Source organism: Montipora foliosa, chromosome 3, assembly GCF_036669935.1.
Source record: "Montipora foliosa isolate CH-2021 chromosome 3, ASM3666993v2, whole genome shotgun sequence".
Taxonomy (NCBI): domain Eukaryota; kingdom Metazoa; phylum Cnidaria; class Anthozoa; order Scleractinia; family Acroporidae; genus Montipora; species Montipora foliosa.
In genome coordinates this window covers 43392442-43415387 of record NC_090871.1, presented here as the reverse complement: position 1 = coordinate 43415387, position 22946 = coordinate 43392442, and the positions used below count along the sequence as shown (strand labels likewise).

General features: G+C 39.2%; 1 protein-coding gene and 1 long non-coding RNA gene across 3 annotated transcripts in view; one reads left to right on the top strand and one right to left on the bottom strand.

The window, feature by feature from the left end:
* Positions 1 to 22946, top strand: part of LOC137994869 (uncharacterized) — a 193856-nt gene that overhangs the window by 138077 nt on the left and 32833 nt on the right. The window lies entirely within an intron of this gene.
* Positions 10762 to 22946, bottom strand: part of LOC137994866 (uncharacterized) — a 35759-nt gene continuing 23574 nt past the window's right edge. For both annotated transcript variants that reach the window (XM_068840457.1, XM_068840458.1), the window contains 4 exons: positions 13706 to 13815; positions 13149 to 13254; positions 12296 to 12398; positions 10762 to 11868 (listed from right to left, as the gene is read on the bottom strand). In XM_068840457.1, the coding sequence (XP_068696558.1) occupies positions 11540 to 11868; positions 12296 to 12398; positions 13149 to 13254; positions 13706 to 13815 (648 nt within the window). In that variant the 3' untranslated portion in view covers positions 10762 to 11539. The remainder of the gene's footprint in view (positions 11869 to 12295; positions 12399 to 13148; positions 13255 to 13705; positions 13816 to 22946) is intronic.

The following is a 22946-nucleotide window of genomic DNA, read 5'->3' as shown; positions in this document are numbered from 1 at the left end:
TTGAAAGAAGCCAAGGAAAAATACTGGCAAATAGACGAAAAAGTCTTAGAATCAGCACTGGTGTATCAATACCTGTGTCATTATTATTTGCACGAAGAAACAACACTGTTTGACATTTTAGAAACTGAAGGACATGATTTAGGTATGATAGGACCTGGAAGTGGTAGATTGACCAAAATATTAGAATTCATTTTTGGTTGGTCTAATGTATTTCCATCTCATGCCATTCTCCACGATGCATTCGGCAGGTTTTATAAAAGACATGAATATGGGTCTGGTTATACATATTGCCTGAAAGGACATATACCAATGTTTGTCAAAAAAAGCCCATTTTTCGGTCATTTCACAGGTTTGTTTTATTGTGCTTTCAAACAATTAATAATCTAGACTATATGATATGACTGATAGAAGGAAAAGCATATTCAACTGGAATCATATTTCTAACGAATTGACAGAAGAACAGGTCGATGAATTAAAAAGCTATTACTAGGGGTAATCGAAGCTTAGGCGAGTGCGTTCGATGTTTGTAGGACGGTACAGGTTTGGTACAGGTAGCAACTGAGGGGGGAGGGTGGATGGTTCGTGCGATAGGGAAAGGTTATTACAGTGGAACCCCGATACAACGATCCTCGATATAACGATATCCCCGGTAAAAAGATAAACATGCTATGTCCCGGCAAAAGTTACAGTAAAATGTATGGGACAGAACCCCGATATAACGATCTTCAGTATAACGATATTCCCGATATAACGCTGAGTTCTTAGCGTACCGAGCGTAAAATCTTCCCCGATATAACGATATTACAGCATCAGTACACAGATACAACTTCAAATGTTTAAGTTTTGTTTTGTTTCCCTTTTACGATTCATACCACAGACTTTGTTGTGTAACCTTGATAACGTCTAATGCTTTGCAAAGTTTAATTAAACAATATGTACAGTAGTAAAAAAGCACATGTTAATTTTACCCCGATATAAAGATATTTTCGGTTATTTTAAGGCAATATCGTTATATCGGGAATCTCGTTATAACGATACCTCGATATAACGATCTAATTCCACTGTACTGCATCTATGAACGTGACAACTTGTTAGACGTAATCATTAACTATTTATTTGGAATTCTACAAGTAGACAACTACTGAAAATTACTCTAAAATGAAACTATTACTTGCAAGTCTTTTCAGCTTGTGGTATTTAAGACCTAAGATTACTTTTCTGTTCTGAACGCTTGGACAAAATAAATTCAGTTTGTTGATTTCAATGCCGTAAATATCACAAGTCATGATGAAATGGCGCCGACGAGCGTCATATCTCGGTAGATTTACTTTGTGGCACAACGGCCGCCATGCTTCACAACTCGGTTGATTTATTTTGAGGCAGAACGGCCGCCGAGCTACACAACTGGGTAGATTTACTTTGTGGCAGAACGGCCGCCGAGCTACACAACTCGGTAGATTTACTTTGTGGCAGAACGGCCGCCGAGCTACACAACTCGGTAGATTTACTTTGTGGCAGAACGGTCGCCGAGCTACACAACTCGGTAGATTTACTTTGTGGCACAACGACCGCCGAGCTACACAACTCGGTAGATTTACTTTGTGGCACAACGGGCGCCGAGCAAAACAACCCGGTTTGATGCAAGCGCGAGGAGTCGCATACATTTTCCAAGGACAGCGACGAACCATGCTTAATCCAAAGTAAAATTTTACCGACTTCAGTTGACAGACCTTCAGCAATCTTTCAGCTCTTTTCAACGATGAACGATGGAAGATTATCACACCTCACCAAAAGCTAGAATAATGAACGCCGACGACGCACAAATCACCACGTGCGATAGTTCGTCAAAGTGAGGCAAAACGTAACCGAGCGCCTCAAAGCGAGGCAAAAGTGTGTCGACGACGAAAATGCAATCTCGAAAAAACGTCCCTTACAACACAAATTAGGGGTTGCGTTCTCGTACCTCGAACGCAATAAAACATACCACAAAAAATGCTGGGCTTTTAAACAAGCATTGAAAAAATACAAAAAATCAAAACTGGTGGGTAATACTGTTTCTGTTTTAACAGGTGCTGGAGGAATTATCGCTGCTATTGTCACTAATGGAATAGCTCTCATAGGCATATCAACAGCTGCAGTATTAATCAAATCTTATATGGGTTATCATTTCATTGATCTGAAAATACAAAATTGCACATATGTATATCAATCTTATCAGCACATTTTGATCGATCTTAAAGACATGCTTAGGAGTGGTGAATTCAATCCATCAATCCATTTAGAAATGAAAAATGTAGATGATTTTGTTACTGATATTTGCCCAAGTGTTGATAAATATCTTGTTAAATACAATGGCAAGTTCATTCCTTAACTATTAAATTGATTTTATCGGATATCAATGTCAGAATTTCTTTCCAATATCTGTCATACTTTTCAAGTGTCCTTTTCGATTTTGTCGTCTTGATCTTTTCATAGGGAAGACCAAGCATTTCGAATATTTGTTTTAGTATAAAGTTGATGTTGATCATACGCTTTCTGTCTATATTAACAGATTTAAAAACCTTTCCCATTTCATCAAAAATCCTTGTTATTTTATCTCTATTCTTCACTGAAATCTGGAAATTATTTTTAACAGCTATATTATTTATTATATTTTGTAAATGATACCTTCTTTGGTACGCTGACTTACGGCGAAATCTGTTTATTCTCATAAAAATCAACATATTCTAAAAGCGGTTTGTAACCATAAACTGTTCCACGAGAAATGCATATTTCCATGTTATTTTCATCTCGTATTTTTTGTTCAACACAGCATGCTTCCTTTTTAATTGTATGCTTTCCTATCTTTTTATTGCAAAATGGGCAAATGACTTCTTCCATATTTACAAGTTCTTCATGAAATTGTTTACAACTCATTCTATATATTAATAAAAGATATTATTTCTATAATACCAAAAATGAAATCTATAATATATAGTTCCGAAAATACGAGACTAAAATACGAGATCAAAAAATGGAAAAATGCGCTCGTACTATTCTGCTTTTCTTAGGTATAAAACCGCAAAATGGAAAACACAAAAATACGAGATCAAAATTATAAAACCTTAAATACGAGACCAAAATTATGGAACCTAAATACGAGATCAAAATTATGGAACCATCAAATGGAAAGTAGTATGGAGTTGGGTTGGTAACAGATCAAAATTGATCTGGTACCCCCAACTCCTATACTACTGGTGGATTCAAATATACCTCAAAAGTATTTAAAAATGAGCAGCTTAGTCTTATGAAACAAAAAGGTATTTATCCATCTGATTATATGGGCAGTTTTGATAAATTTAGTGACAAACAATTACCAACACAGGAAGATTTTTACAGTATCTTAAATAACGAACACATTTCAGACGAGCAATGTCATCATGTACAAAATGTTTGCAATACCTTTAATTTAAACAATATGAGAGAGTACCATGATTTATATCTTTAATCTGATATCCTTTTATTAGCAAATGTATTTGAAAAATTTAGAAAAACATGTATGTTATATTACAAACTAGAGCCTCATTATTTTACATCTCTTGGGTTATCATGGGATGATATGCTTAAGATTACTGATATTAAATTGGAACTAATGACTGATATAGATATGTTTCAATTTATTGAAAGAGGCTTAAGAGGTGGAATTTCTTACATTGCAAACGCATATGGACAAGCAAACAACAAATAAATAAAATCACACAATAAAGATGAACGGTCAAAGTATTTCATGTATCTGATGCTAATAATTTTTAGGGATGGGCTATGAGCTAATACTTACCTAAATGGTTAACAGAAAAAGAAAAAAAAAGATAAACAAATTAGATTTATTAAATTACACTGAAGATATTGATTTTTGAAGTTGATCTTCAGCATTTAAAAGAATTATATGATCTTCACAATGATTATCCATTAGCACCGGAAAAGATAAAAGAGACAAAAGACATGCTGTCCAATTATTCTGAAACTATATGTCAAAAATATAATATCACAATCGGACATGTTAAGAAACTGATTCCAACATTAGGAAACAAACAAAAGTATGTTTTACATCATCGAAACCTGCAATTATGCACAGATCCTGGGTTAAAAGTAACTAACGTCCATAGAGTTTTAGAATTTAATCAGTCTTCATGGTTAAAACAGTATGTTGACTTCAATACACAAACACGAACAAACGCTAAAAATGCATTTGAAAAAAAAAACGTCTTCAAATTAATGAACAACTCTGTTTTCGGTAAAAAGATTAAAAACATAAGTAAATGAGTTGATGTTAGACTTGTTATAGATGTGAATAGATTATTGAAACCAACCTCAAAACCAACTTATGTAAGCAGCAAAACATTCCATGAAAATCTTGTGGCAGTACATAAGATCAAAAAAACACTAACCCCTAATAGGCCGGCACCTGTAGGAAGTAATCTATCAACAACGAGTGCGAGTGTTTCATCATAGCTAGGTTCCAAACACCGAGAAACTAAATGAAAGCACGACGCCAAGTGCTTTTATTGCTTCGAGGTGTTTGGAACCTATGATGAAACACGAACCAAGAGTTTTTTACATGGCTCCTCAAACAAGGTTGTGCATTTTTAAATTCTGCTTCCTTTGCTAATTGTGATGTAAATAATGTGGTAAACATGAGCTATTGAAAACGCTGTTCTTTGGTTTAATTTCTTTTGTTTTAATGCGTAAATTTTGATATCCAATGAGGAATCAGATGAAAAGAGCGTGTGGTTTGGATACGATATCCAAAACACGTGTGGTTTTCATCTAAGTTTTCATTGGGTTTCAAAAGTCAGTCACGTGACGAATTTATCCACTTTTGATATTTTTAGCTCATGAATTATTAATGAGTCTGAGAATGTGTATTCTTGATCTTAGTAAGACACTAATGTATGATTTTCACTATAACTATATCAAACAACAGTATGGTAATAAAGCAAAATTATTATTCAAGGACACAGATTCACTCACATGTGAAATTGAAAGCAATGATGTGTATCAAGACTTTTTGAATGGACAAAACAGTCTATTCTATGACAAAACAAAGAAAAAAAGGCTGGTAATTTTCAAAGATGAATGCTCTGGTAGAGCAATCAGAGAGTTTATTGGATTGCGAAGTAAAATGTATTTATATATCAAAGACAGTGATATTGTTTCAAAAACTTGTAAAGGCATTAAAAAGAACATTATAAGACAAAACACGAAGACTACAAACAAACACTCTTCCACAACGAACAAATACATCATACGATGAAAATATTCATGACCTTGGAAGAAATATCACTCAGCGGTTTTGATGACAGACTTACCTGGTTTCAGTGTAATGTGAAGTGCTAGTTTTGTACCCTATATGAACCATTTGTTGGGTCCACACAAAAAAAAAGAGAAAAACTTTGACCAGGGTGGGAATCGAACTGCTCACATGGTTCATATGGGGTACAAAACTAGCACTTCACATTACACTCTAATCAGTAAGTCTGTTGACATATAAGTGCTACACGGCTAACGTTTGTAAAAACGTAACCCTTCCTTGTGCTTTGATGACAAACGATATATTCACGAGAATGGTATTACAAGCTGTGCTTATGGTCATTATAACACACAAAACTAAAATAATGCCACAACCTAGAGTAAACCTTTTCCGTAAAATTTACTGACAAACTTTACTTTCAAAACAATCTTATTGACATGCTAATCAGTCCAACGCGTAAGACACCTAAAAAGTTATTTCATATTATTATCCAAAGAATACAAACATATAGTTATCCAATAAATAACTCTAGGTTTTTGTTCTGAGTAAACAATCCAAAAATTTATTCAATCACAAGATTCAATCACAAAACTCAACCTAAAATGACCATAAATTGTGCCCAAAATCTCATTACGCAAAATTACTTTGCTATGAGATTTTTTCTACCTGGGTGCTCGTCACTTGCTTTTCATCCCTGGCACAACCTATAACAAGTAAAAACACTCTGTGTTTTTCCCGTCAAAATTTGCACTGCCAAAAACCGAAGTGCGAGATCTCGCAAGCCTACATTATGAACATCAATTAATTAATTAATTCCAAAGAATATTTCCAAAATTTGAATCCAAAATATTTTCCACCAAATTGGCTTGGGGATATGAGATCATTTTTTTGCAAAAAAATCTTTAAACCACGTCCACACCGGCCTAAACCGGCCAGACTTAGTATTTTACTCTGTCTAACGCCAGACAATTTTACTCGTCAATGGGCAACCCCCGGGAGTCAATGGGTTAAGCTTCCTCGCCACATTTTCTTTGTCTTTTATACGGAGTTTGTATTTTTGCTCTTAAGTGTGTTGCAATCCATCCATCCTTGGCCATCCACCGACCAACCAACCAACCGACTGACCGACCGACCGTGTGATGGGTCGATCAATCAATCATCAATCAATCAACACATTATTCAATTCACATGTAGACCCCTGTAAATCCTTATTAAACTCTTATTAGCATTTTTTAGTATCCAAACTATTAATTGAACGATGTCTCACTTGAATACAGAATACTATTTAATAAAAATAGAAAATGAGACAGGGTAGCGAATCTGCCATATTATACCCTCTTACGATGAAAATTATTCGAAATGTATTATTAGCTGTGTCTCATATACCGCGTGGTTATTTCAAAGACGACACCTTATTGGTCAGTTAAATAGAAAATGGCGTGGCCACGGGAAAAACAGTGTTATATTTTCACTGGGGTACCCGCAAACAATGCCCAGGCTAAGATAAGATATGGGAGAATCAGCCTGAGGCGATTGGGAGCGGGTAGCTCCCGGAAAGACGGTAGGTTTCATCGCTGCCGGGAGGAGGGTGGGGCGAAGCGAAGTAGGCAACGTCGCATTCGAAGGCAGAAGACGGAGAAGCGATACCTGAAGCCCTTATAACTAATTAGAGAAATTCGTTGACGTAATACGTCCCCGCGGACCCAGAACTGCAGGCTGAATACGTGAGAACAGGGAAAAAAGGGGGCATGGTATGCGAGCCCCCCAGAGAATAGTGTTATATTTTCACTGGGGTACCCGCAAACAATGCCCAGGCTAAGATAAGATATGGGAGAATCAGCCTATCGGCAATTACTCCCCAGGTAACCCCACGGGTGGCGAACTAGTAGACACCCAATACAACAGAGCATCCTGCTAGGAACCTGGATGCTCCTCCCAAAACTCAAAGACACAACTTCCGGATTTCTCAAATTCACCAGTGTAATCGTACAAAACAAGATTTTGCATGGGCTAGGTCTACAAGTAGTCTCACAAATGAACTACTAAACGTACAAGCAGTTTAACACAACGAGTCTAAGGATAATATGCTTTATAAGCAGCAACGGCACAAGCCTTGAAAATTCCTCCGGAATGGGACGAAAAATTCTTTAACATGGTCATATTTCTGATGTAATGCAAGACCTCCTGTTGTTTAGAATAAGAACCCCCGATTGTTTTTCCCATTCTCCGACATGTCCGTGAATCTCTGCGACTACAAAGTTTTCTGGATCTCTAAACAGGACATCTTTAGCAGAGGCTTTTGCTAAGCATTGAGAAACTAACAAATTAAAGGAGACGGCATCGGGGTTGCTACGCTTTGGGGCTCACCCCTCCAATCACACCAACGGACCGACATTGGACAAGAAACAGCTTCTTGTGGACAAAAGGGAAAGGTTTGAGATGCTTAGGATTGCTCTAGAAAAGAAAGGAAGAAAACGGGAGGGGTAAGACCCCAGAGCGAAGCAACCCCGAAATACCCCATCCAGGGACAACGTAATGAAGGATTTTAGATAATCCCTTCCAGGAAGCTTCGCCCAGAAGTCCACCCAGAGAAGTGGCAAGACGCGAACGAATAAAATGGGCGCAAATAATAGACAAATCGTGAAATTAAATCCGTACAAGTCAGCAACAAAATAATCTTTATTTAACACTCTGGAACAGGCAACAAGGAAGACGTTAACGACCATTCAAATCAGGACAATTCATGAAAAAATGTCCTGTCTTCCGGCATTGAAAACACCTTCCCCGCACTTGGGCTCTATGTCTCCCTCCAAAAGTCCGAAGAGTTTTAGGAGACTGGCTGGACTGAGCGGCATAACGACAACTTTAAAAACACGGTGACAAACTTGCCTAATTAAATGGATGCCAAAACTAAATCACAAAACAAACGAGAGACCAAACTAGCTAAATAGAGGTTGCGAGACAGACAAAAAGGCTAAATCAAGGAACTAAAACATACGAAATCTCGCGAGACAAACTGGTGAATTTGGAAAACAAAAACACAAAACTCTCGTGAGACCAACTTTCTTAGAGAACAAGAACAAACAGATTCCGCGAGACACACTCGCAAGAAAAATCTAAGAACCGGCGCAACCAACTCTCTATAACGATAACGCTTTCATCCGGTAGGAAAAGACTCGCAAACAGGTAGAATTTGGCGAGACACATTCGCTCGAACAGCTGAAACCCAGTGAGACACACTCGCGAAAGAGCTGACATCCAGCGAGACAACTCGCTATAATGGAAAACCGGCGAGACACACTCGCTATAATGCTAAATCCAGTGAGGCACACTCGCTGTGACCCTGACAACCAGCGAGACACACGTGCGATTACAATGACATCAAGCGAGACACACACGCTATAAAGCTAACATCCAGCGAGACAACTCGCTGTAATGAAACGACGAGCGAGACATACTTGCTAAAATTATAACATCCAGCGAGACACTCTCGCTGTAACGCTGACATCAAGCGAGACACACCCGCGAGAACACTGTCATCCAGCAAGACACAAACGCGATAAGGCTGACATTCAGCGAGACAACTCGCTATAATGAAAAGACCAGCGTGACACACTCGCTATAATGCTAACATCCAGCGAGGCACACTCGCTGTGACGATGACATTCAGCGAGACACACTCGCTATAAAGCTAACATCCAGCGAGACAATTCGCTGTAATGAAAAGACGAGCGAGACACACTCGCTAAAATGATAATATCCAGCGAGACACTCTCGCTGTAATGCTGACATCCAGCGAGACACACCCGCGAGAACACTGTCATCCAGCAAGACACACCCGCGGTAAGGCTGACATACAGCGAGACAACCCGCTATGATGAAAAGACCAGCGAGACATACTCGCTATAATGCTAACATCCAGCGAGGCACACCCGCTGTGACGATGACATTCAGCGAGACACACTCGCGATAACACTGAAATCAAGCGAGACACACTCGCTATAAGGCTAACAACCAGCGAGACAACTCGCTAAAATTAAAAGACCAGCGAGACACACTCGCTATAATGTTAATATCCAGCGAGACACACCCGCGAGAACACTGACATCCAGCGAGACACACTTGCTATGACGCTAACGACCAGCGACGCACACTCGCTATAACATCAAAAACCAGCGAGAGACGGACGCTATATACGCTAACACCCAGCGAGACACACTCGCATGAACAGCGTAACACCGGCGAGACAAACTAGCTATTACGCCAAAATCCGGCGAAAACAATTTCGCCGGCGAAACTCTAGAACGGCTAAAATTCGGCGAGTCAAACTCTGGCGAGTCAAACTCGCAAGAGCAGATAAATTCGGTGGCAACCTCGCTATTTTGCAAAACTAAAACAAACTAATCCCATACCACGCGTTATAAGAACGCTAAAACTACAAAATCTAGTGCAACTGTGAAACAAACAGGCCTAAGCCTAGTCACGGGTGGTAAAGAACCCGTGATAATAACTGGGACGAAAGATGGGCGAACTGTAAAAGGAACGAAAACTACCCACCATTTCGGCAGCCGGTTCTCCGGGTTGAACGGGACCGACAGCCTGAACTTGGTAAGCTAAAGCGTCATCTTGCCGAGCCTGAACCGGCTGGTCGTCTTGGAGAGCTCGACCATCAAGAGCTTGAATGACAGCTGCGTTATCAACGACAGCAGGAACCTGATCCGCCATGGAGAAACGGGGCAGCGATGAACACGCGCAAAACGAAACGAAGCGAAGTAGGCAACGTCGCATTCGAAGGCAGAAGACGGAGGAGCGATAGCTGAAGCCCTTATAACTAACTAGAGATATTCGGTGACGTAATACGTCCCCGCGGACCCAGAACTGCACGCTGAATACGTGAGAACAGGGAAAAAAGGGGGCATGGTATGCGAGCCCCCAGAGAATAGGTAAGAATAACCTTCACAGCAAGAGCGCAATATAAATAAAATGCCAAATAATTATCATGGGGCACCGAGATCCACTCTCTTACCTTATACTCTTGTTAGGGTTTCAATAGAAATATCTGTATTAAACTTACAATGGCCTGCCTACACCTCGCCATTTGAAATTTTAGTGGCAGCCCGATTTAATGAATAACCGAGCTACTAGGGGATTCATTTGTATATATTGACTGACTGGGAAGGTCGGACAGGAAAATATTGGCTATCGGTCATAACGTAAGAAACCAGCCAAGCAAGAACCATCCATACGGGAAAATATTTGGCTTTCGGTCATGATGGTCCTACCTAACACAGTCAAAAATCATTTTATCACATGACCACTAAGTGGTAAACATTGTAAAATTTATGCGCGAACTTGAATGGTCCGCGACGCGGCACACAGGCATGTAAGGTGCGAATGAGATACAAATGGCTTTCTGCAATCCCGCACCTTAGTGATGGGGCGCAAAGAACCACTTCAAAAGATTGTACAATCAAAACTGGTCATTTATTTATTGGCAACGACACAAGAAACACATAGAGTTCGTCGAAAGCGCGATCTATTTTATCGTTTATATTTTTCTTTTAGTTTAAGTCCACAATTACAATTCATATATTTGTACATTGATAAAAATATATGCGTCTAAACCATTAAAAACTTAGCGAGTGACAAAAGCTTGCTTCTCCCTTCCCTGAAATCGCTCACAGAACTTCTTCATCTGAGGACGCTATAAAAATGGCGGCGTTGTTTCAAGCTCATACTTGTCGTCATCATTTTTGCAAAAACAGCGTACTTAAGAAGGTATGTTTGTTATTTTTCCGGTTTCTCCAACTTCCTTCAGAAACGTGAATAAAACTTTAAGTTCATGGTTTTTTCCTGCTTTTGACCCGCTTTGAAATTTTTTGATACTATCATCTGAGAGAAGTTTCGTTTCAAGGCTGTTACCTTGGTCCAAGAGTTCATCACCGGACAGTTCATCCGGATAATAAAACTAACTTTCACTGAGTTCACTGTAAAAAACCAGCGCACTTGTCGTCGCAATATTTTCTAACACAGGCTCATTGACGTTTTTTTTTTTTTTTTTTGCCGGAGCGCCCATCACACTGTAAAACGAGACTGGACTAGACTGGACTGGACTGGATTGGATTAGTAAAAGAGGGACTGGACCAGAAAAAGTTTAAAGTTTCAGTCCACCACTGTTCCGCGGGCAAATTAAAAGTTGCAGCTGTGTGTTTCTTTGTTTTGTCTTGGTTCCATTTCTCAGTCTCAAAATCAAACAGGCACGCTAGCGTTTTTGACTTTGTTAAAGTCATGTTTCTTAGACACCGTAATGTTGCAACCCGAGTTCGACGAGCCTACTGGAAGTGGTTGAGATACATTGAGTACATTTTCAATTCTGCCTCCATCATCTGACTTAGGAAAGGTGTTTTCAGTTACTTCGACTACATTCTGTTCACCAGCTAAGAGGGGTTGCCTGATAACATTGTCCTCGTTATGGCACCACCACCTTAGACAAAAACGTATTGAGAGGACTGCAAGGATTATGCATAACACAGCAACGACTACTACAAGGGAAACTGTCAGCGGCGACCACAACTCATCTGCAACGAAAAAGAGGTACCCATTATTTCGACAGTCATTCTTTTGTGGGGAAAGAGAGGTGTGAACTGGGGATCTGGAGTTTCTTTTATCTTTCGTGGGTGGGTGAAAGTAATTTTCTGATATCTCTATCTTTTCAGTTATCTACATTTATTTTTTGTCCATATTTATGAAGTATAAATATAAGCATCTTTATGTTAGCATTCTTATCGGTAAGGAAAGCTGAGTAAATCTCTCAGTGCCCAATATTTGTTTTAAATTCTTTCAGATATCACGGTGTTCAGTAATGAAAAAGTGACGAAGGGTTTTAACTGCTGTCATAACCTGCTTGGAGTCAAAAGTGCCTATAAAGAAATTTAATGTACCTGGGGGAGGTGCGACAGAGGGTCTAGTTGTTTGTGCCTACAGGAAAGCCGGTTGTTGCCCTACCTGTTTTCCCAGTTGTCCTGGAAGATGCAATTATACTAGTGGTTGGACTAGGATCCTCTGGGCAACCATTCGGACATGCGCAACGATGGGTAAGTGAGAATACCTGATGAGGAAGGATAATGCAACTTAAATTAGAACCTGCAATTCACGCATTTGTGAAATCTAAACTTGACTATTGTAATTCTTTACTCTTTGGTTGTCCAAAATATCAGTTACTGAAACTGCAATATGTTCAGAATACGGCGGCCCGAATTGTATCCCAAACTTCAAAGTTTCAGCGTATCACTCCGGTTTTGTTCGATCTTCATTGGCTACCAGTTCATTATCGTATATTTCTTAAAATTTTATTATTAGTATAAGTGCATTCATGGAGTGTGTTCAATCTATCTTTCTGATTTGCTACATTTTCGTTCCCACTCACGATCACTACCTGTTACAAATATGCTTTTAGATCAGCCAAGGTCACCAACAAAGACTTACGGGGATGGAGCGTTCTCCGTATTTGCTCCAAGGTTATGGAATGCTCTTCCACTGGCACTGCGTAGATCACTCTTGATAGATGGTTTAAAAAATACCTTTTTACTAAATTTGGAAATGGTCGCTGTTTATTTTGTGATTGTTCTTCTACTTATTTTTTTCACTTTTTACTTGTTAGTATAGTAATATTAGTATTTATTGTTAGTTTTTTTAGTTAGTTTTTTTAGTTAGTATCATGTAACAAATGTGTGCCCCTCGGAAATTATCCGATTTAGCAATTAGCGATTTAGCAATTTCATAACAGTAGCAGCTACGTATAAATGCTACAATGCATCCAAACATTTACGCCACTTCTGCCATAACTGCTTAAACTTACCCAGGGGCGTCCTTTATCATCTTCAATTTTCTTGAAGTCTGGTTTTTCCTTACTCCAGTCACACATTAGCCTGACTCTAGCATTATCTTCCCCTCCGGGATATTCTCTAGAAATCAACGGAGTGATTTAAATTAGTAATGAAGTAATTTTTATCTTAACTTGTTTTCTCCGCAATAAACAGAAGCATTAGGTCGGTAGGTGCCGTGGGTCAAGGGGCCAATTTTAAGACACATACACCCAAAAAACGCTAGGTATTTTTGTATTTGTTGATTGAGAATCCGGATGGGATTTATGAGAAAGATGATAACAAGATCTAAAAACTGTTGGGCTTGTTTTTTAAGTTAATTGGTCAATGTAACGGCCGCGCGAAAGCTAGACCGAGTAGTGAAAAGGGGACAAGGGGCCGAAGAGAAAAAACTGGCTGCAATGACATTGAAAAGGCTTTCTAAAAGTCTTCGCAATTTGGACCTCAGTCCAGCACTCTTGCGGCCGTTAAGTGGAATTCGGGAAACACAACATCGCCTTTCATGCAGGGTGAGCGCAATTCTGTTACATACGCTGTCTTGTAAACCAGTTCCGGTCCTTCCGTCTCTGTACCAGGCTCACACTTTGCAGTGCTCTGATCTCCTATTTTATAGTACGGTCCACCAGTACCACCCAGACAAACCTGTAACAGGACCAGGAACTCATCACACGAAGCGAACAACTGGCACCCCCTTAAAATCATTCTCTCAGACTCGGTTAAACGGCAGATTCATGTCCCGTTTGGTTTTTAGTTTAAAGTGCACCTAACCCCAAAATCTTTTTTTCGCTGAAGAAAATTAGCTTAAGTTTTTGGAGTATTTATGTGTAATTTTTTTTTTTTGATTTGGTCAAATCGTCGATTTTCTGTGCCCCGTTAAAGTAAGGAAAATCGCCGCCACCTGGATTCACTACCGAGTTTAAAGTGGAATGGGTCTAGCGGAAAATGTGACGTCAGATCGAGAACCTGAAAGTCTGCATTTCGCTCATTTTTACTTGGTTGGGGAAGGTGATGGTCAGATATTGCCGGAAAATATGCCGGCTAGGTGTGTTGTAGCCAATTGTAGCAACGTGCGAAATGTGCAAGATGGTTTTGCGTTACATACGATACCATTTTATGGGGACGATCGACCCGAATGGAAAAACGCAGGAAGAGATGGGTCAACTTCGTGAAGTTGAAACGTGGGAAGTGGGAGCCATTCAAGAGTTCTGTGGTCTGCTTAAAGCATTTTAAACCCAATGATTTTGTTCGGCCCTTAGATGTTGACTCCGTGGTTAAGGCGAGATGACTATGCCATAAAGGTCTTTCCATCAATTCATGCTTCCACGACCGTTGAAGCTGACAAACAGCCGTCTGACAGAGACAGAAGAATGGTGAGATATATTTTCTCAACTACAGTGTTCCTGCCCTCTGTCTTGTCTTTTTAGAAGCGATATATTAATTGCCTTACTAATTCTAATCATTAAAATTCATTCATTTTGTAGACTGTTAAAGTAGCTATAAGAACAAATGTTGACCCCGTAGATGCAGACTAGCCAAAACCGAAAATTCTTTTCCTCGCTTTTTGTTTATTTTGTAGAGCCGACATTCGTTCGCTAGAATTGACTTCAGATAGAGTCATGTTCAAAAGCGTGAGGTTAAATGGATAACCTCTGTGGCGTAATCTTTGTTTGAATTAATAATGTTATGTGTTCTTCAAATTTTGCTTTTAAAGAGTTAGTTCTAAGAAGCCTTAGAGCTTCGCCTTTGATGAAGCCTTCCCTGACGCCTGGAGGGTAGCAGAAGTTGAAGTGCGTCTCTTGGAAATTCTCTGTCGGTTGAAAGTGTGTGCGCACATCAAGAAAAGAGAGCTTTTTTTAATCGATCTCCCTTGTATACACACGATAAAACAGTCAGAAAGGGAAGTAAACACAAATGGTGAATCGATTATTTTTGACACTGAAGTAGAGAAAAGAGCCATGTTAATTAGAGGCAAATGTGCATGGTGACGTTGTCAATGCAATGAGAAAAAATATCTTCCTAAATCTAATTAGTATAGTTGTGACTCGTGCACACTAACACAATGTCGTTGTTTTCTTCTCTTGTTGTTTTTGTCTAGCGAACGTAAAGGCCGTTTACACGACAGAAAGATTTGGGTCCGGATCCGTCAAAAAATCGGTACGGACCCATAACTTTTGTAAAGTTTAGGCGCGTTTACACGACAGAGGAAAAATGGCACGGATCCGATAAAAAGTGGAACGGTTCCATTCATTTTTTTAAAGAAACAGTGAACTTTTATCCGTTTCACTACGGGACCATAGGCGCCTATGGTCGCTTAGCGGAACGGATAAAAGTTCACTGTTTCTTTACAAAAATGAATGGAACCGTTTCACTTTTTATCGGATCCGTGCCATTTTTCCTCTGTCGTGTAAACGCGCCTTTTCTTTACAAAAGTTATGGGTCCGCACCGCTTTTTTGACGGATCCGGACCCAAATCTTTCTGTTGTGTAAACGGCCTTTTAGACGCGAAAAAAAGTTAAGCGATATCAAACAATGGAGTTGTTATGAAAAAATAGTCAGAAGAAACCGTCTAATACTGTAAGGTTTTCAAACTGCGTGACATTTTGGTACAAAGTTGCTCACGCACCGAACTAATGTAAACAAGTTTTATATCACGTGTCACAAGTTTCTATCCTTGTGCGAAATTCGTGTTTTTAATAACTATGACTTGTGTTTCCTGCGTTTCCATGTCTCTTACCGACAGAAATAGTCGAAGAGTTATAAAGTAAGAACTTCACTTACATAAAAAGTATTCTTTTAAATTTTCTCGCGTAACACTGGGCCGGGTGCAAACTAATTTTAAGCCGTAACAATATTTGACAGTTGGCGATACATCGTCATTTTATATAAAATACCGCATCAGTTAGTATTTTATACCACCTCCTGAAGGAAACTACATCAAGGTAAAAGGCATTATCCTTCGTTCATGTATATTCAGTGTGTTGTTATCTCATTTTTGGCGCAAACCTTAATCTTTTTAGCACATCCACGAAAGTCGAAAGTCCTCTTTTGTTGATTGTAGGTAGTAATATCCTTTAGAAGTTAGAAAGCGACAAATTTTTCTCGCAGATACAGCAATTATGCGACATAAAACAAATACGCCCGTGCCCTTGTCATGCTATCATATTTCAGATTATGAATTTCTTCTTAGCTAATCTTAAATATTTCGCTTCTTTTATTGTTGTGGATATATACCAAAAGAAATTCGAACACAGTACATCAAACTAGGTTAAGAATAAAAACGTTGCGCAGCGCTATCCCACCGGTTATGAAGGACACTGTAAAGTTGTGTCACTTATGACTCTGTCAGCACGTCCTATAAATAGTTTAAATTCCACAACGACCGCTGGTTTTCCTTTCTGTCAAGAAATAGTCGGACTAGTTGTGATGATGTTTGCCCAAAGTTGATTTTATCCGGCATTCTGCTCCTCGATTCCTTGTTTTATCGGTAGGTTAATACTGATCAAACCGCGGCCGCCAAAACAGTAGAAGAAAGTCGTTGGTGAGACAGTCCTAACGTTGAAAGATTTGCGACAATGCTCTGCTTTTTTTTTTTTTTCTTAATTTGACCACCGGTAGGCCATAGAGTAGGCCATAGGGTAGGCCATGGCCTCCACCATGGCCTACCCCACGTTTTGTCTACACCCTTAAATTCCTCACAAATACAGTCGGTGAAAAAATGCGTTGGAACTTTACACGACTATACAGATCTGAAGCTTTCGCTTCGTTGTTTTCACGCGAGTTTCTGAGTCCATTTGCCAAAACATTATTGTGAGAGGATAAGGTATTGTAAAGTGTTTCAACAATTTTGTCCGAGACTGTAGTTCTAGCAATAAGGAGGAACAACGAGGCAATTCCCACCATCCAAATTTTGCACGAAAAAATCTACCCCGCTACAACCTGGGTTCCAAAATCTAGAGAAAAACTTGCAAACCTTCTTATTATAATAACTAGCCAAACAATTTCCTCTAAAGACATGAAACAATCGGCTGAAATCTGCCAATCGTCTATATCAATGATTAGTCTAATATAATCAGCTCTCTCAATTTCAGTGCGAGGGATCCACTGGACTTCTAAATCTGCACCATTATTGGCGCAGAACTGAAAAATCTCCAGCGCAATAGCATGTAAATCATTTCTCATACTTACCCACTTGTATGATTTTACATGCACTTTGACTATCAGAAAACAACTTCACATAAGAGCCTAAAGTAAGGGTATAAAGTGAATGTAAAGCGAACTGTATGGCCATATCTCCGGGGCTCGGCTCGTGCCTCCTTTTCCTGTTACGTTTGCAGTTGCTTATCTTTCTAAGGTTTAGAAGAGTTCTAGCTCATATGCCTCTTTAGTTATAACTTACACAGCTCTTAAGAGCGTCAGACTGAACATATCGAGATTCCGCCGACAGTTGCAAAATTTCATATTTTATTTTATTTTACGTAAGGAACCCCTTTGGTGAACTATTTTCAAAAATTATATAAAATGGGTTCCAGTGCGCTTTGCTTTTTTCCGAAAAATCCAAAAGTTCAAAATTCGCCAAGACGGCCGCTGGTCCCTTTCAAAAACAATGAAAAATTCTACAACTTTGGCAATTGTGTACGCGAGAACGTGGTGCATTTGCGATTTGATACTTTGTGTTTTGGTAAAAGGTCCTTTCATCTTTTCAAAAATATAAAATTCATGTAATGTCGTTACGTTTGAGTCAGCACAATGACCCGTTGAAGTAACGTACTTTGTATCTTTTTGGCTGAGGTGAAGTAATGGTCAACTTTAAGGACCTATAAAAGTCCTACAGTATTGGACGGGGGTGGGGGCAAAAAGAGAGCTTGTTTTTCATACTTGTGATCGTAGTTAGTCCAAAAGCAGAATTTTCTCAACAATTTTGTCCAAGATTGTATTTGGTATACATTGTCAAATATCTGTCTATATGAGAGTGTGAACACTTTCATATGTTTATAATACTTAAAACTCGTCTTCTCATAGCTGATACACAGTCAGTTGTCAAGGATTACTTGACATACAATAACATTGCGTGAAACAAACATTGTTACAGTCGTGCATTATTAGCTTTGTACGTGAACTGTTTACATAAGATAGGGCTCTGTTTACTTTACTTTACTTTACTCCGAATTGCTGTTCTTTGACATCGTGGAATTCATACATGAGTGCTATTAAGCAGTGAAAGATCTACTGAGTCCTCTAATGAGGACAATAAGGAGTTATATCAAAACCACTCGCGGTCAGCCTTGACCTAGCTGTTTTGCCCAGTTTGTTTTACATTGATCAAGTTTTTATTGCAATATGTATTTACAGATATGAAATTATCGTAGATATATTTATGTAAAATTACATACAACAAGAAAATTTCACGGTTAACAACGGTTAATCTTAATCTTGTGCGTTCTATAACTGACATAGATTTACGGCAAAGGAATGAAAAATTTTCGTCGGTTAACGTGATTGGAACAGATTTGAAATATTTTGCATGACCAGTCTGTTTTCAGCCAGCCGGTGTGTTAACCGTTGAAAGGCGTCACTTCCTGTATGAAATGTAGAAATCTCTTTGATTTTCTTCATAGTTTATACTCATTACCAATGCCTTGTAAAAACGTTAGGGGGAAAAATATATTGTCTTGTAGTTTGTACTTAAAATTCGTGGTAATTCGTACCCGAAGACGCACGGTTTACAAACAGGAAGTGACGTTTCATGTAACTGGAAGTAATTTGATCAATTACTAATTTGCTCCTGTTATAGAGGGGTAAAGTAATGACGTCATAAAACCTAAATTTATGAAATTATGGGATTTACTGAGATATTCTGAAAGTACATGATCAAGAATGGCCGCTTGCCAAAAATCAGCATATGGTTGCAATATGGGGGTAAGATATAAGCCCTTCCATGCTTCAGTAACTCCTTACAAATCCTTGTAATTTTGTCTCTGGTCTTGGTGCTAAACCGTTTAGGACAAAGACAAAATTATAAGGATTTGTATGGAGTCACTGTAGCATGAAAGGGCCAGTATCTCATCCCCTACCTGCAATAAGATGCTAATTTTTGGCAAATGGCCATTCTCCCTCATGTAGTTTCTGAAGTTCTTAATGAATCCCATAATTTCATAATATTGTGACGTCAAACTTTACCACTCTATACCACAGTCTTGCTTGATTTCCCAAAAAGCTTAGGGAAGTGTTCCCTTACGTATTTTTCAAAGAAGGGTCCATCTAGTTTATCGTATGGGTCACATCCGATCGCACCTTTGTTGTGGCTTATACTAACGAACAGCTTGACAACTTCTCTTATAAGGCCTTGGACATCTTCTTTCTTGATCCTAAAGATTGTTGCTAATGACATTCCTCCTTCCCAAGCAAAATCTTTAGCTTTGTCGTTATTATCTTGCAACCATGATAAAGTATAGGGGGCTTTGCTTCTGACTTTCTGCACACTTGTTTTCAATGAAAAGCGCTCGCAGAGTGACGCAGCAAGTTAAGCTTCAGGCTCTTCAGTGTTCCTTTCTTCACCAGGCACATATGTTGTTTTGGTCGTAAATAGTAGGGTGTTCTTTTTGAAGGCGAGAAAGGATGTCGTGTCGAGCAATGTCAAAATTTATTTTAGCCTGCGTAGCAGGCGATAGGGTTAGGAGTGGGAGTGGGAGTGGGGAAAGAACGCCGTTCCGTTTCCCTCTCTCCCCAGTTTCTCCCGTTGTTTTCTTCCCCGAATTCTCTCCCTGCTCCCTCCCCTTAAACGCCTGCTAAGCAGGCTAAATAAATTCCCTCTTTTGAAAAACGGATGCCATACTGGAATGGTATCATCCGCCACGATGTTGTGACACGACAAGACGTGAAAATGACTTGCTGGGGCATCAGGAACTCTGAACAGACGATTTTCATCGGGTCCAGCTTTCTCCCAGGTGCCTGGTCAATGTTGAATTGGCTTCAAGGTAAGATTTTTGTGATTCATTGAACCGGTACAACTTCTGAATTCTATTAGGGCAAACCCCTCTTCTGCTTTAGAAATAGTTCCTTTGGTCTCATATGGCTCTCGAGGTATTAGGTTCGGTATTTTATTTTATTTGTGTTATTATAATTGTTTGTGTTAATCTTGAATAAACGTCAGTTGTTGGACTGCCTGAGCATCCAATGATCAAGTTGTTGTATTTAGTTATTTATAGTTATTTATGTTTTTTTAAAGAGGAAAGTAATTTACGCCCGTCTGAGCGTATCATATCGCAGCCTGCTTTGGTAGTTCTCCCGACCGGATTAGGTTTGTGAATCTTTGTTAGGGTATAGAAAACAGGAATTCGTGGTAGGTTTGGTATCAGAGATAACCATTTTTAGTCATGCCGTTAATGTGGTCTCTGTGATGGAGAGCATTGATGAGTTCTTCGGCATTTTGAGAGGTTTCTAATATCAAAAGTAATGAAAGCGGCTTGTAGTTTTCTTTCTCGTCTAAGACAATCTGACCCTCTCGTATTTTGTCTTGTTTATTTACGATGACAATTTTGGTTCCCTTATCTGCCTTTTTAACATTATTGTTATGTTATTGTTCTGCCTAAGCTCTTGAAGGGTTTGGCTTCATTGTTAGGTAAGTTGTTTTTCCGTTCAGTCTTGACCTCTTCAATTTGATTTCAAGTGGAGGGAATGTGGCTCTTTATCCTGACCATAAAAGGTATATTAGCGATGAAATGATATATGAAATAAATCATATATGAACTGCGGATATGAAATCAAGTGAAGCTATGATCGTCGCAGTTATGGACGCAATTTTTGCAATTGCGTAAAGAAGTCTGAAAAATTTAGGACTTCAACGGAGTTTGAACACGTGACCTCGCGATACCCGTGTGCGACGCTCTAACCAACTGAGCTATGAAGCCACTGACGTTGAGAGTTGATCATTTGTGGGTTCCAATGTTCCTGTGAGGAATGAATCAACGATGAAATGATATATGAAATGAATCATATATGAACTGAGGATATGAAATCAAGTGAAGCTATGATTCTCGCAGTTATGGACGCAATTTTTGCAATTGCAATTGCGGTATCGCGAGGTCACGGGTTCAAACCCCACTGAAGTTCTGAATTTTTCAGGCTTCTTTACGCAATTGCAAAAATTGCGTCCATAACTGCCAGGATCATAGCTTCACTTGGTTTCATATCCGCAGTTCATATATGATTTATTTTATATATCATTTCATCGTTGATTCATTCCTCACGGGTACATTGGAACCCACAAATGAGCAGCTCCCAACGTCTGTGGCTTCATAGCTGAGTTGGTTAGAGCGTCGCACCGGTATCGCGGGGTCACGGTCTCAAACCCCGTTGAAGTCCTGAATTTTTCAGGTTTCTTTACGCAATTGCAAAAATTGCGTTAGGGGGGATGCGCGCGCAGGTCATGGTGGCCGGACGGTCTTTTTAGGTTCCTTCCAAAGATGGCGGGTTTATGCTTAAATCTATGATAATGCCGAGCATTTTGCAAAGCCTTTAAGGTCAAAAGGGTTTCTAATTGTTAATCACCCTTAACTGTGAAATAACGATGCCGGATAAGATGAGAAAGAAACGAGCACGAGGGTCGAGCTCAACTGCTGAAGAAGAAGACAAAATTCTGGAAAAGCTATCTAGCATTCAGACGAGAATTGATGATGGTTTCACAAAGATGGAACATGAGCTGGCACCTTTTTAAGCAAGATATTTCAGCAGTTAGGAGTGAAGAAGTAGTAAGATCAACCGAAAGCGCTTGGGCCAAAATCAGCGCTCTCAAGAAGGAGAACGAGTCTCTCAAGGCACAAATGGTGACCACGCTCTGCGAATTTACTGCACTAAAGGAAGAAGCTAGCGGACTCAAGGAGCGGGTAATAAGACAAGAAGACTACTCTAGGAGAGAGAATCTAGGTTTTTATAATATTACAGAGGATCCAAACGAAAGTATAGAGCAATGTAGGTGAAAAGCTAAGGTTATAACCTCGCTCGGTTTTAATCCGAATGAGATTAGCGTCCATGCTATTCATCGAGTTGGCAAACAACGGGATAACCTTCCTTCTGCCAGCAGCAACCATAATGAGGCAGCAACAAATCGCCAATCAGAACATCATCCTTCTGGCCCGCGGCCGATATTGGTAAGATTTGTTTCAAGAATGGATGCAGATGCTGTTTGGGAAAGGAGAAAAGATCTGCTTAAAACCCGGCTATGTCATCTATTTTTATCTCCTCAGAGTCTGCGAAAAGGCGTGGAAAACTCAGGGCGGCACTCAGGAAAGCAAAAGAACTGAACATTACGAGGGCTTTCATTAAAGGTAACAAAATATATGTAAACAGTAGTAGCTATACGGTGGACAGTATTCCGGATTACGTGCTGCCCAATAAAAACGGCAATGAACAGGGAGTTTAATTAATTTATTTACTTTGAAGTGACCCTGAATGGTCCTTATGATATTAATATAAACTAATATAAGTTAGTATTACTTTTTCTCCTTTTTAAACTTAATTCTGTTTCTTTTATTTTTTTTTTTTGATTTTCAAGAGGTAAATGGATTCCTATGATTTAAAATTTTATTTGACGAAAATCGATTTTATTTGTTTATACACTATTTACATTGCAAAGTGCTTGTGATAAATTCCAAGAATTTTATACCCTTGCCAAACTGCATCTGAAGGTATTTCCGGCGCCCCGACAGCATTAAACACCTAATTTAGGCGCTTTAGTAACACTTTATTGTGCGGTTGACCTAATTAATCTTTTTATA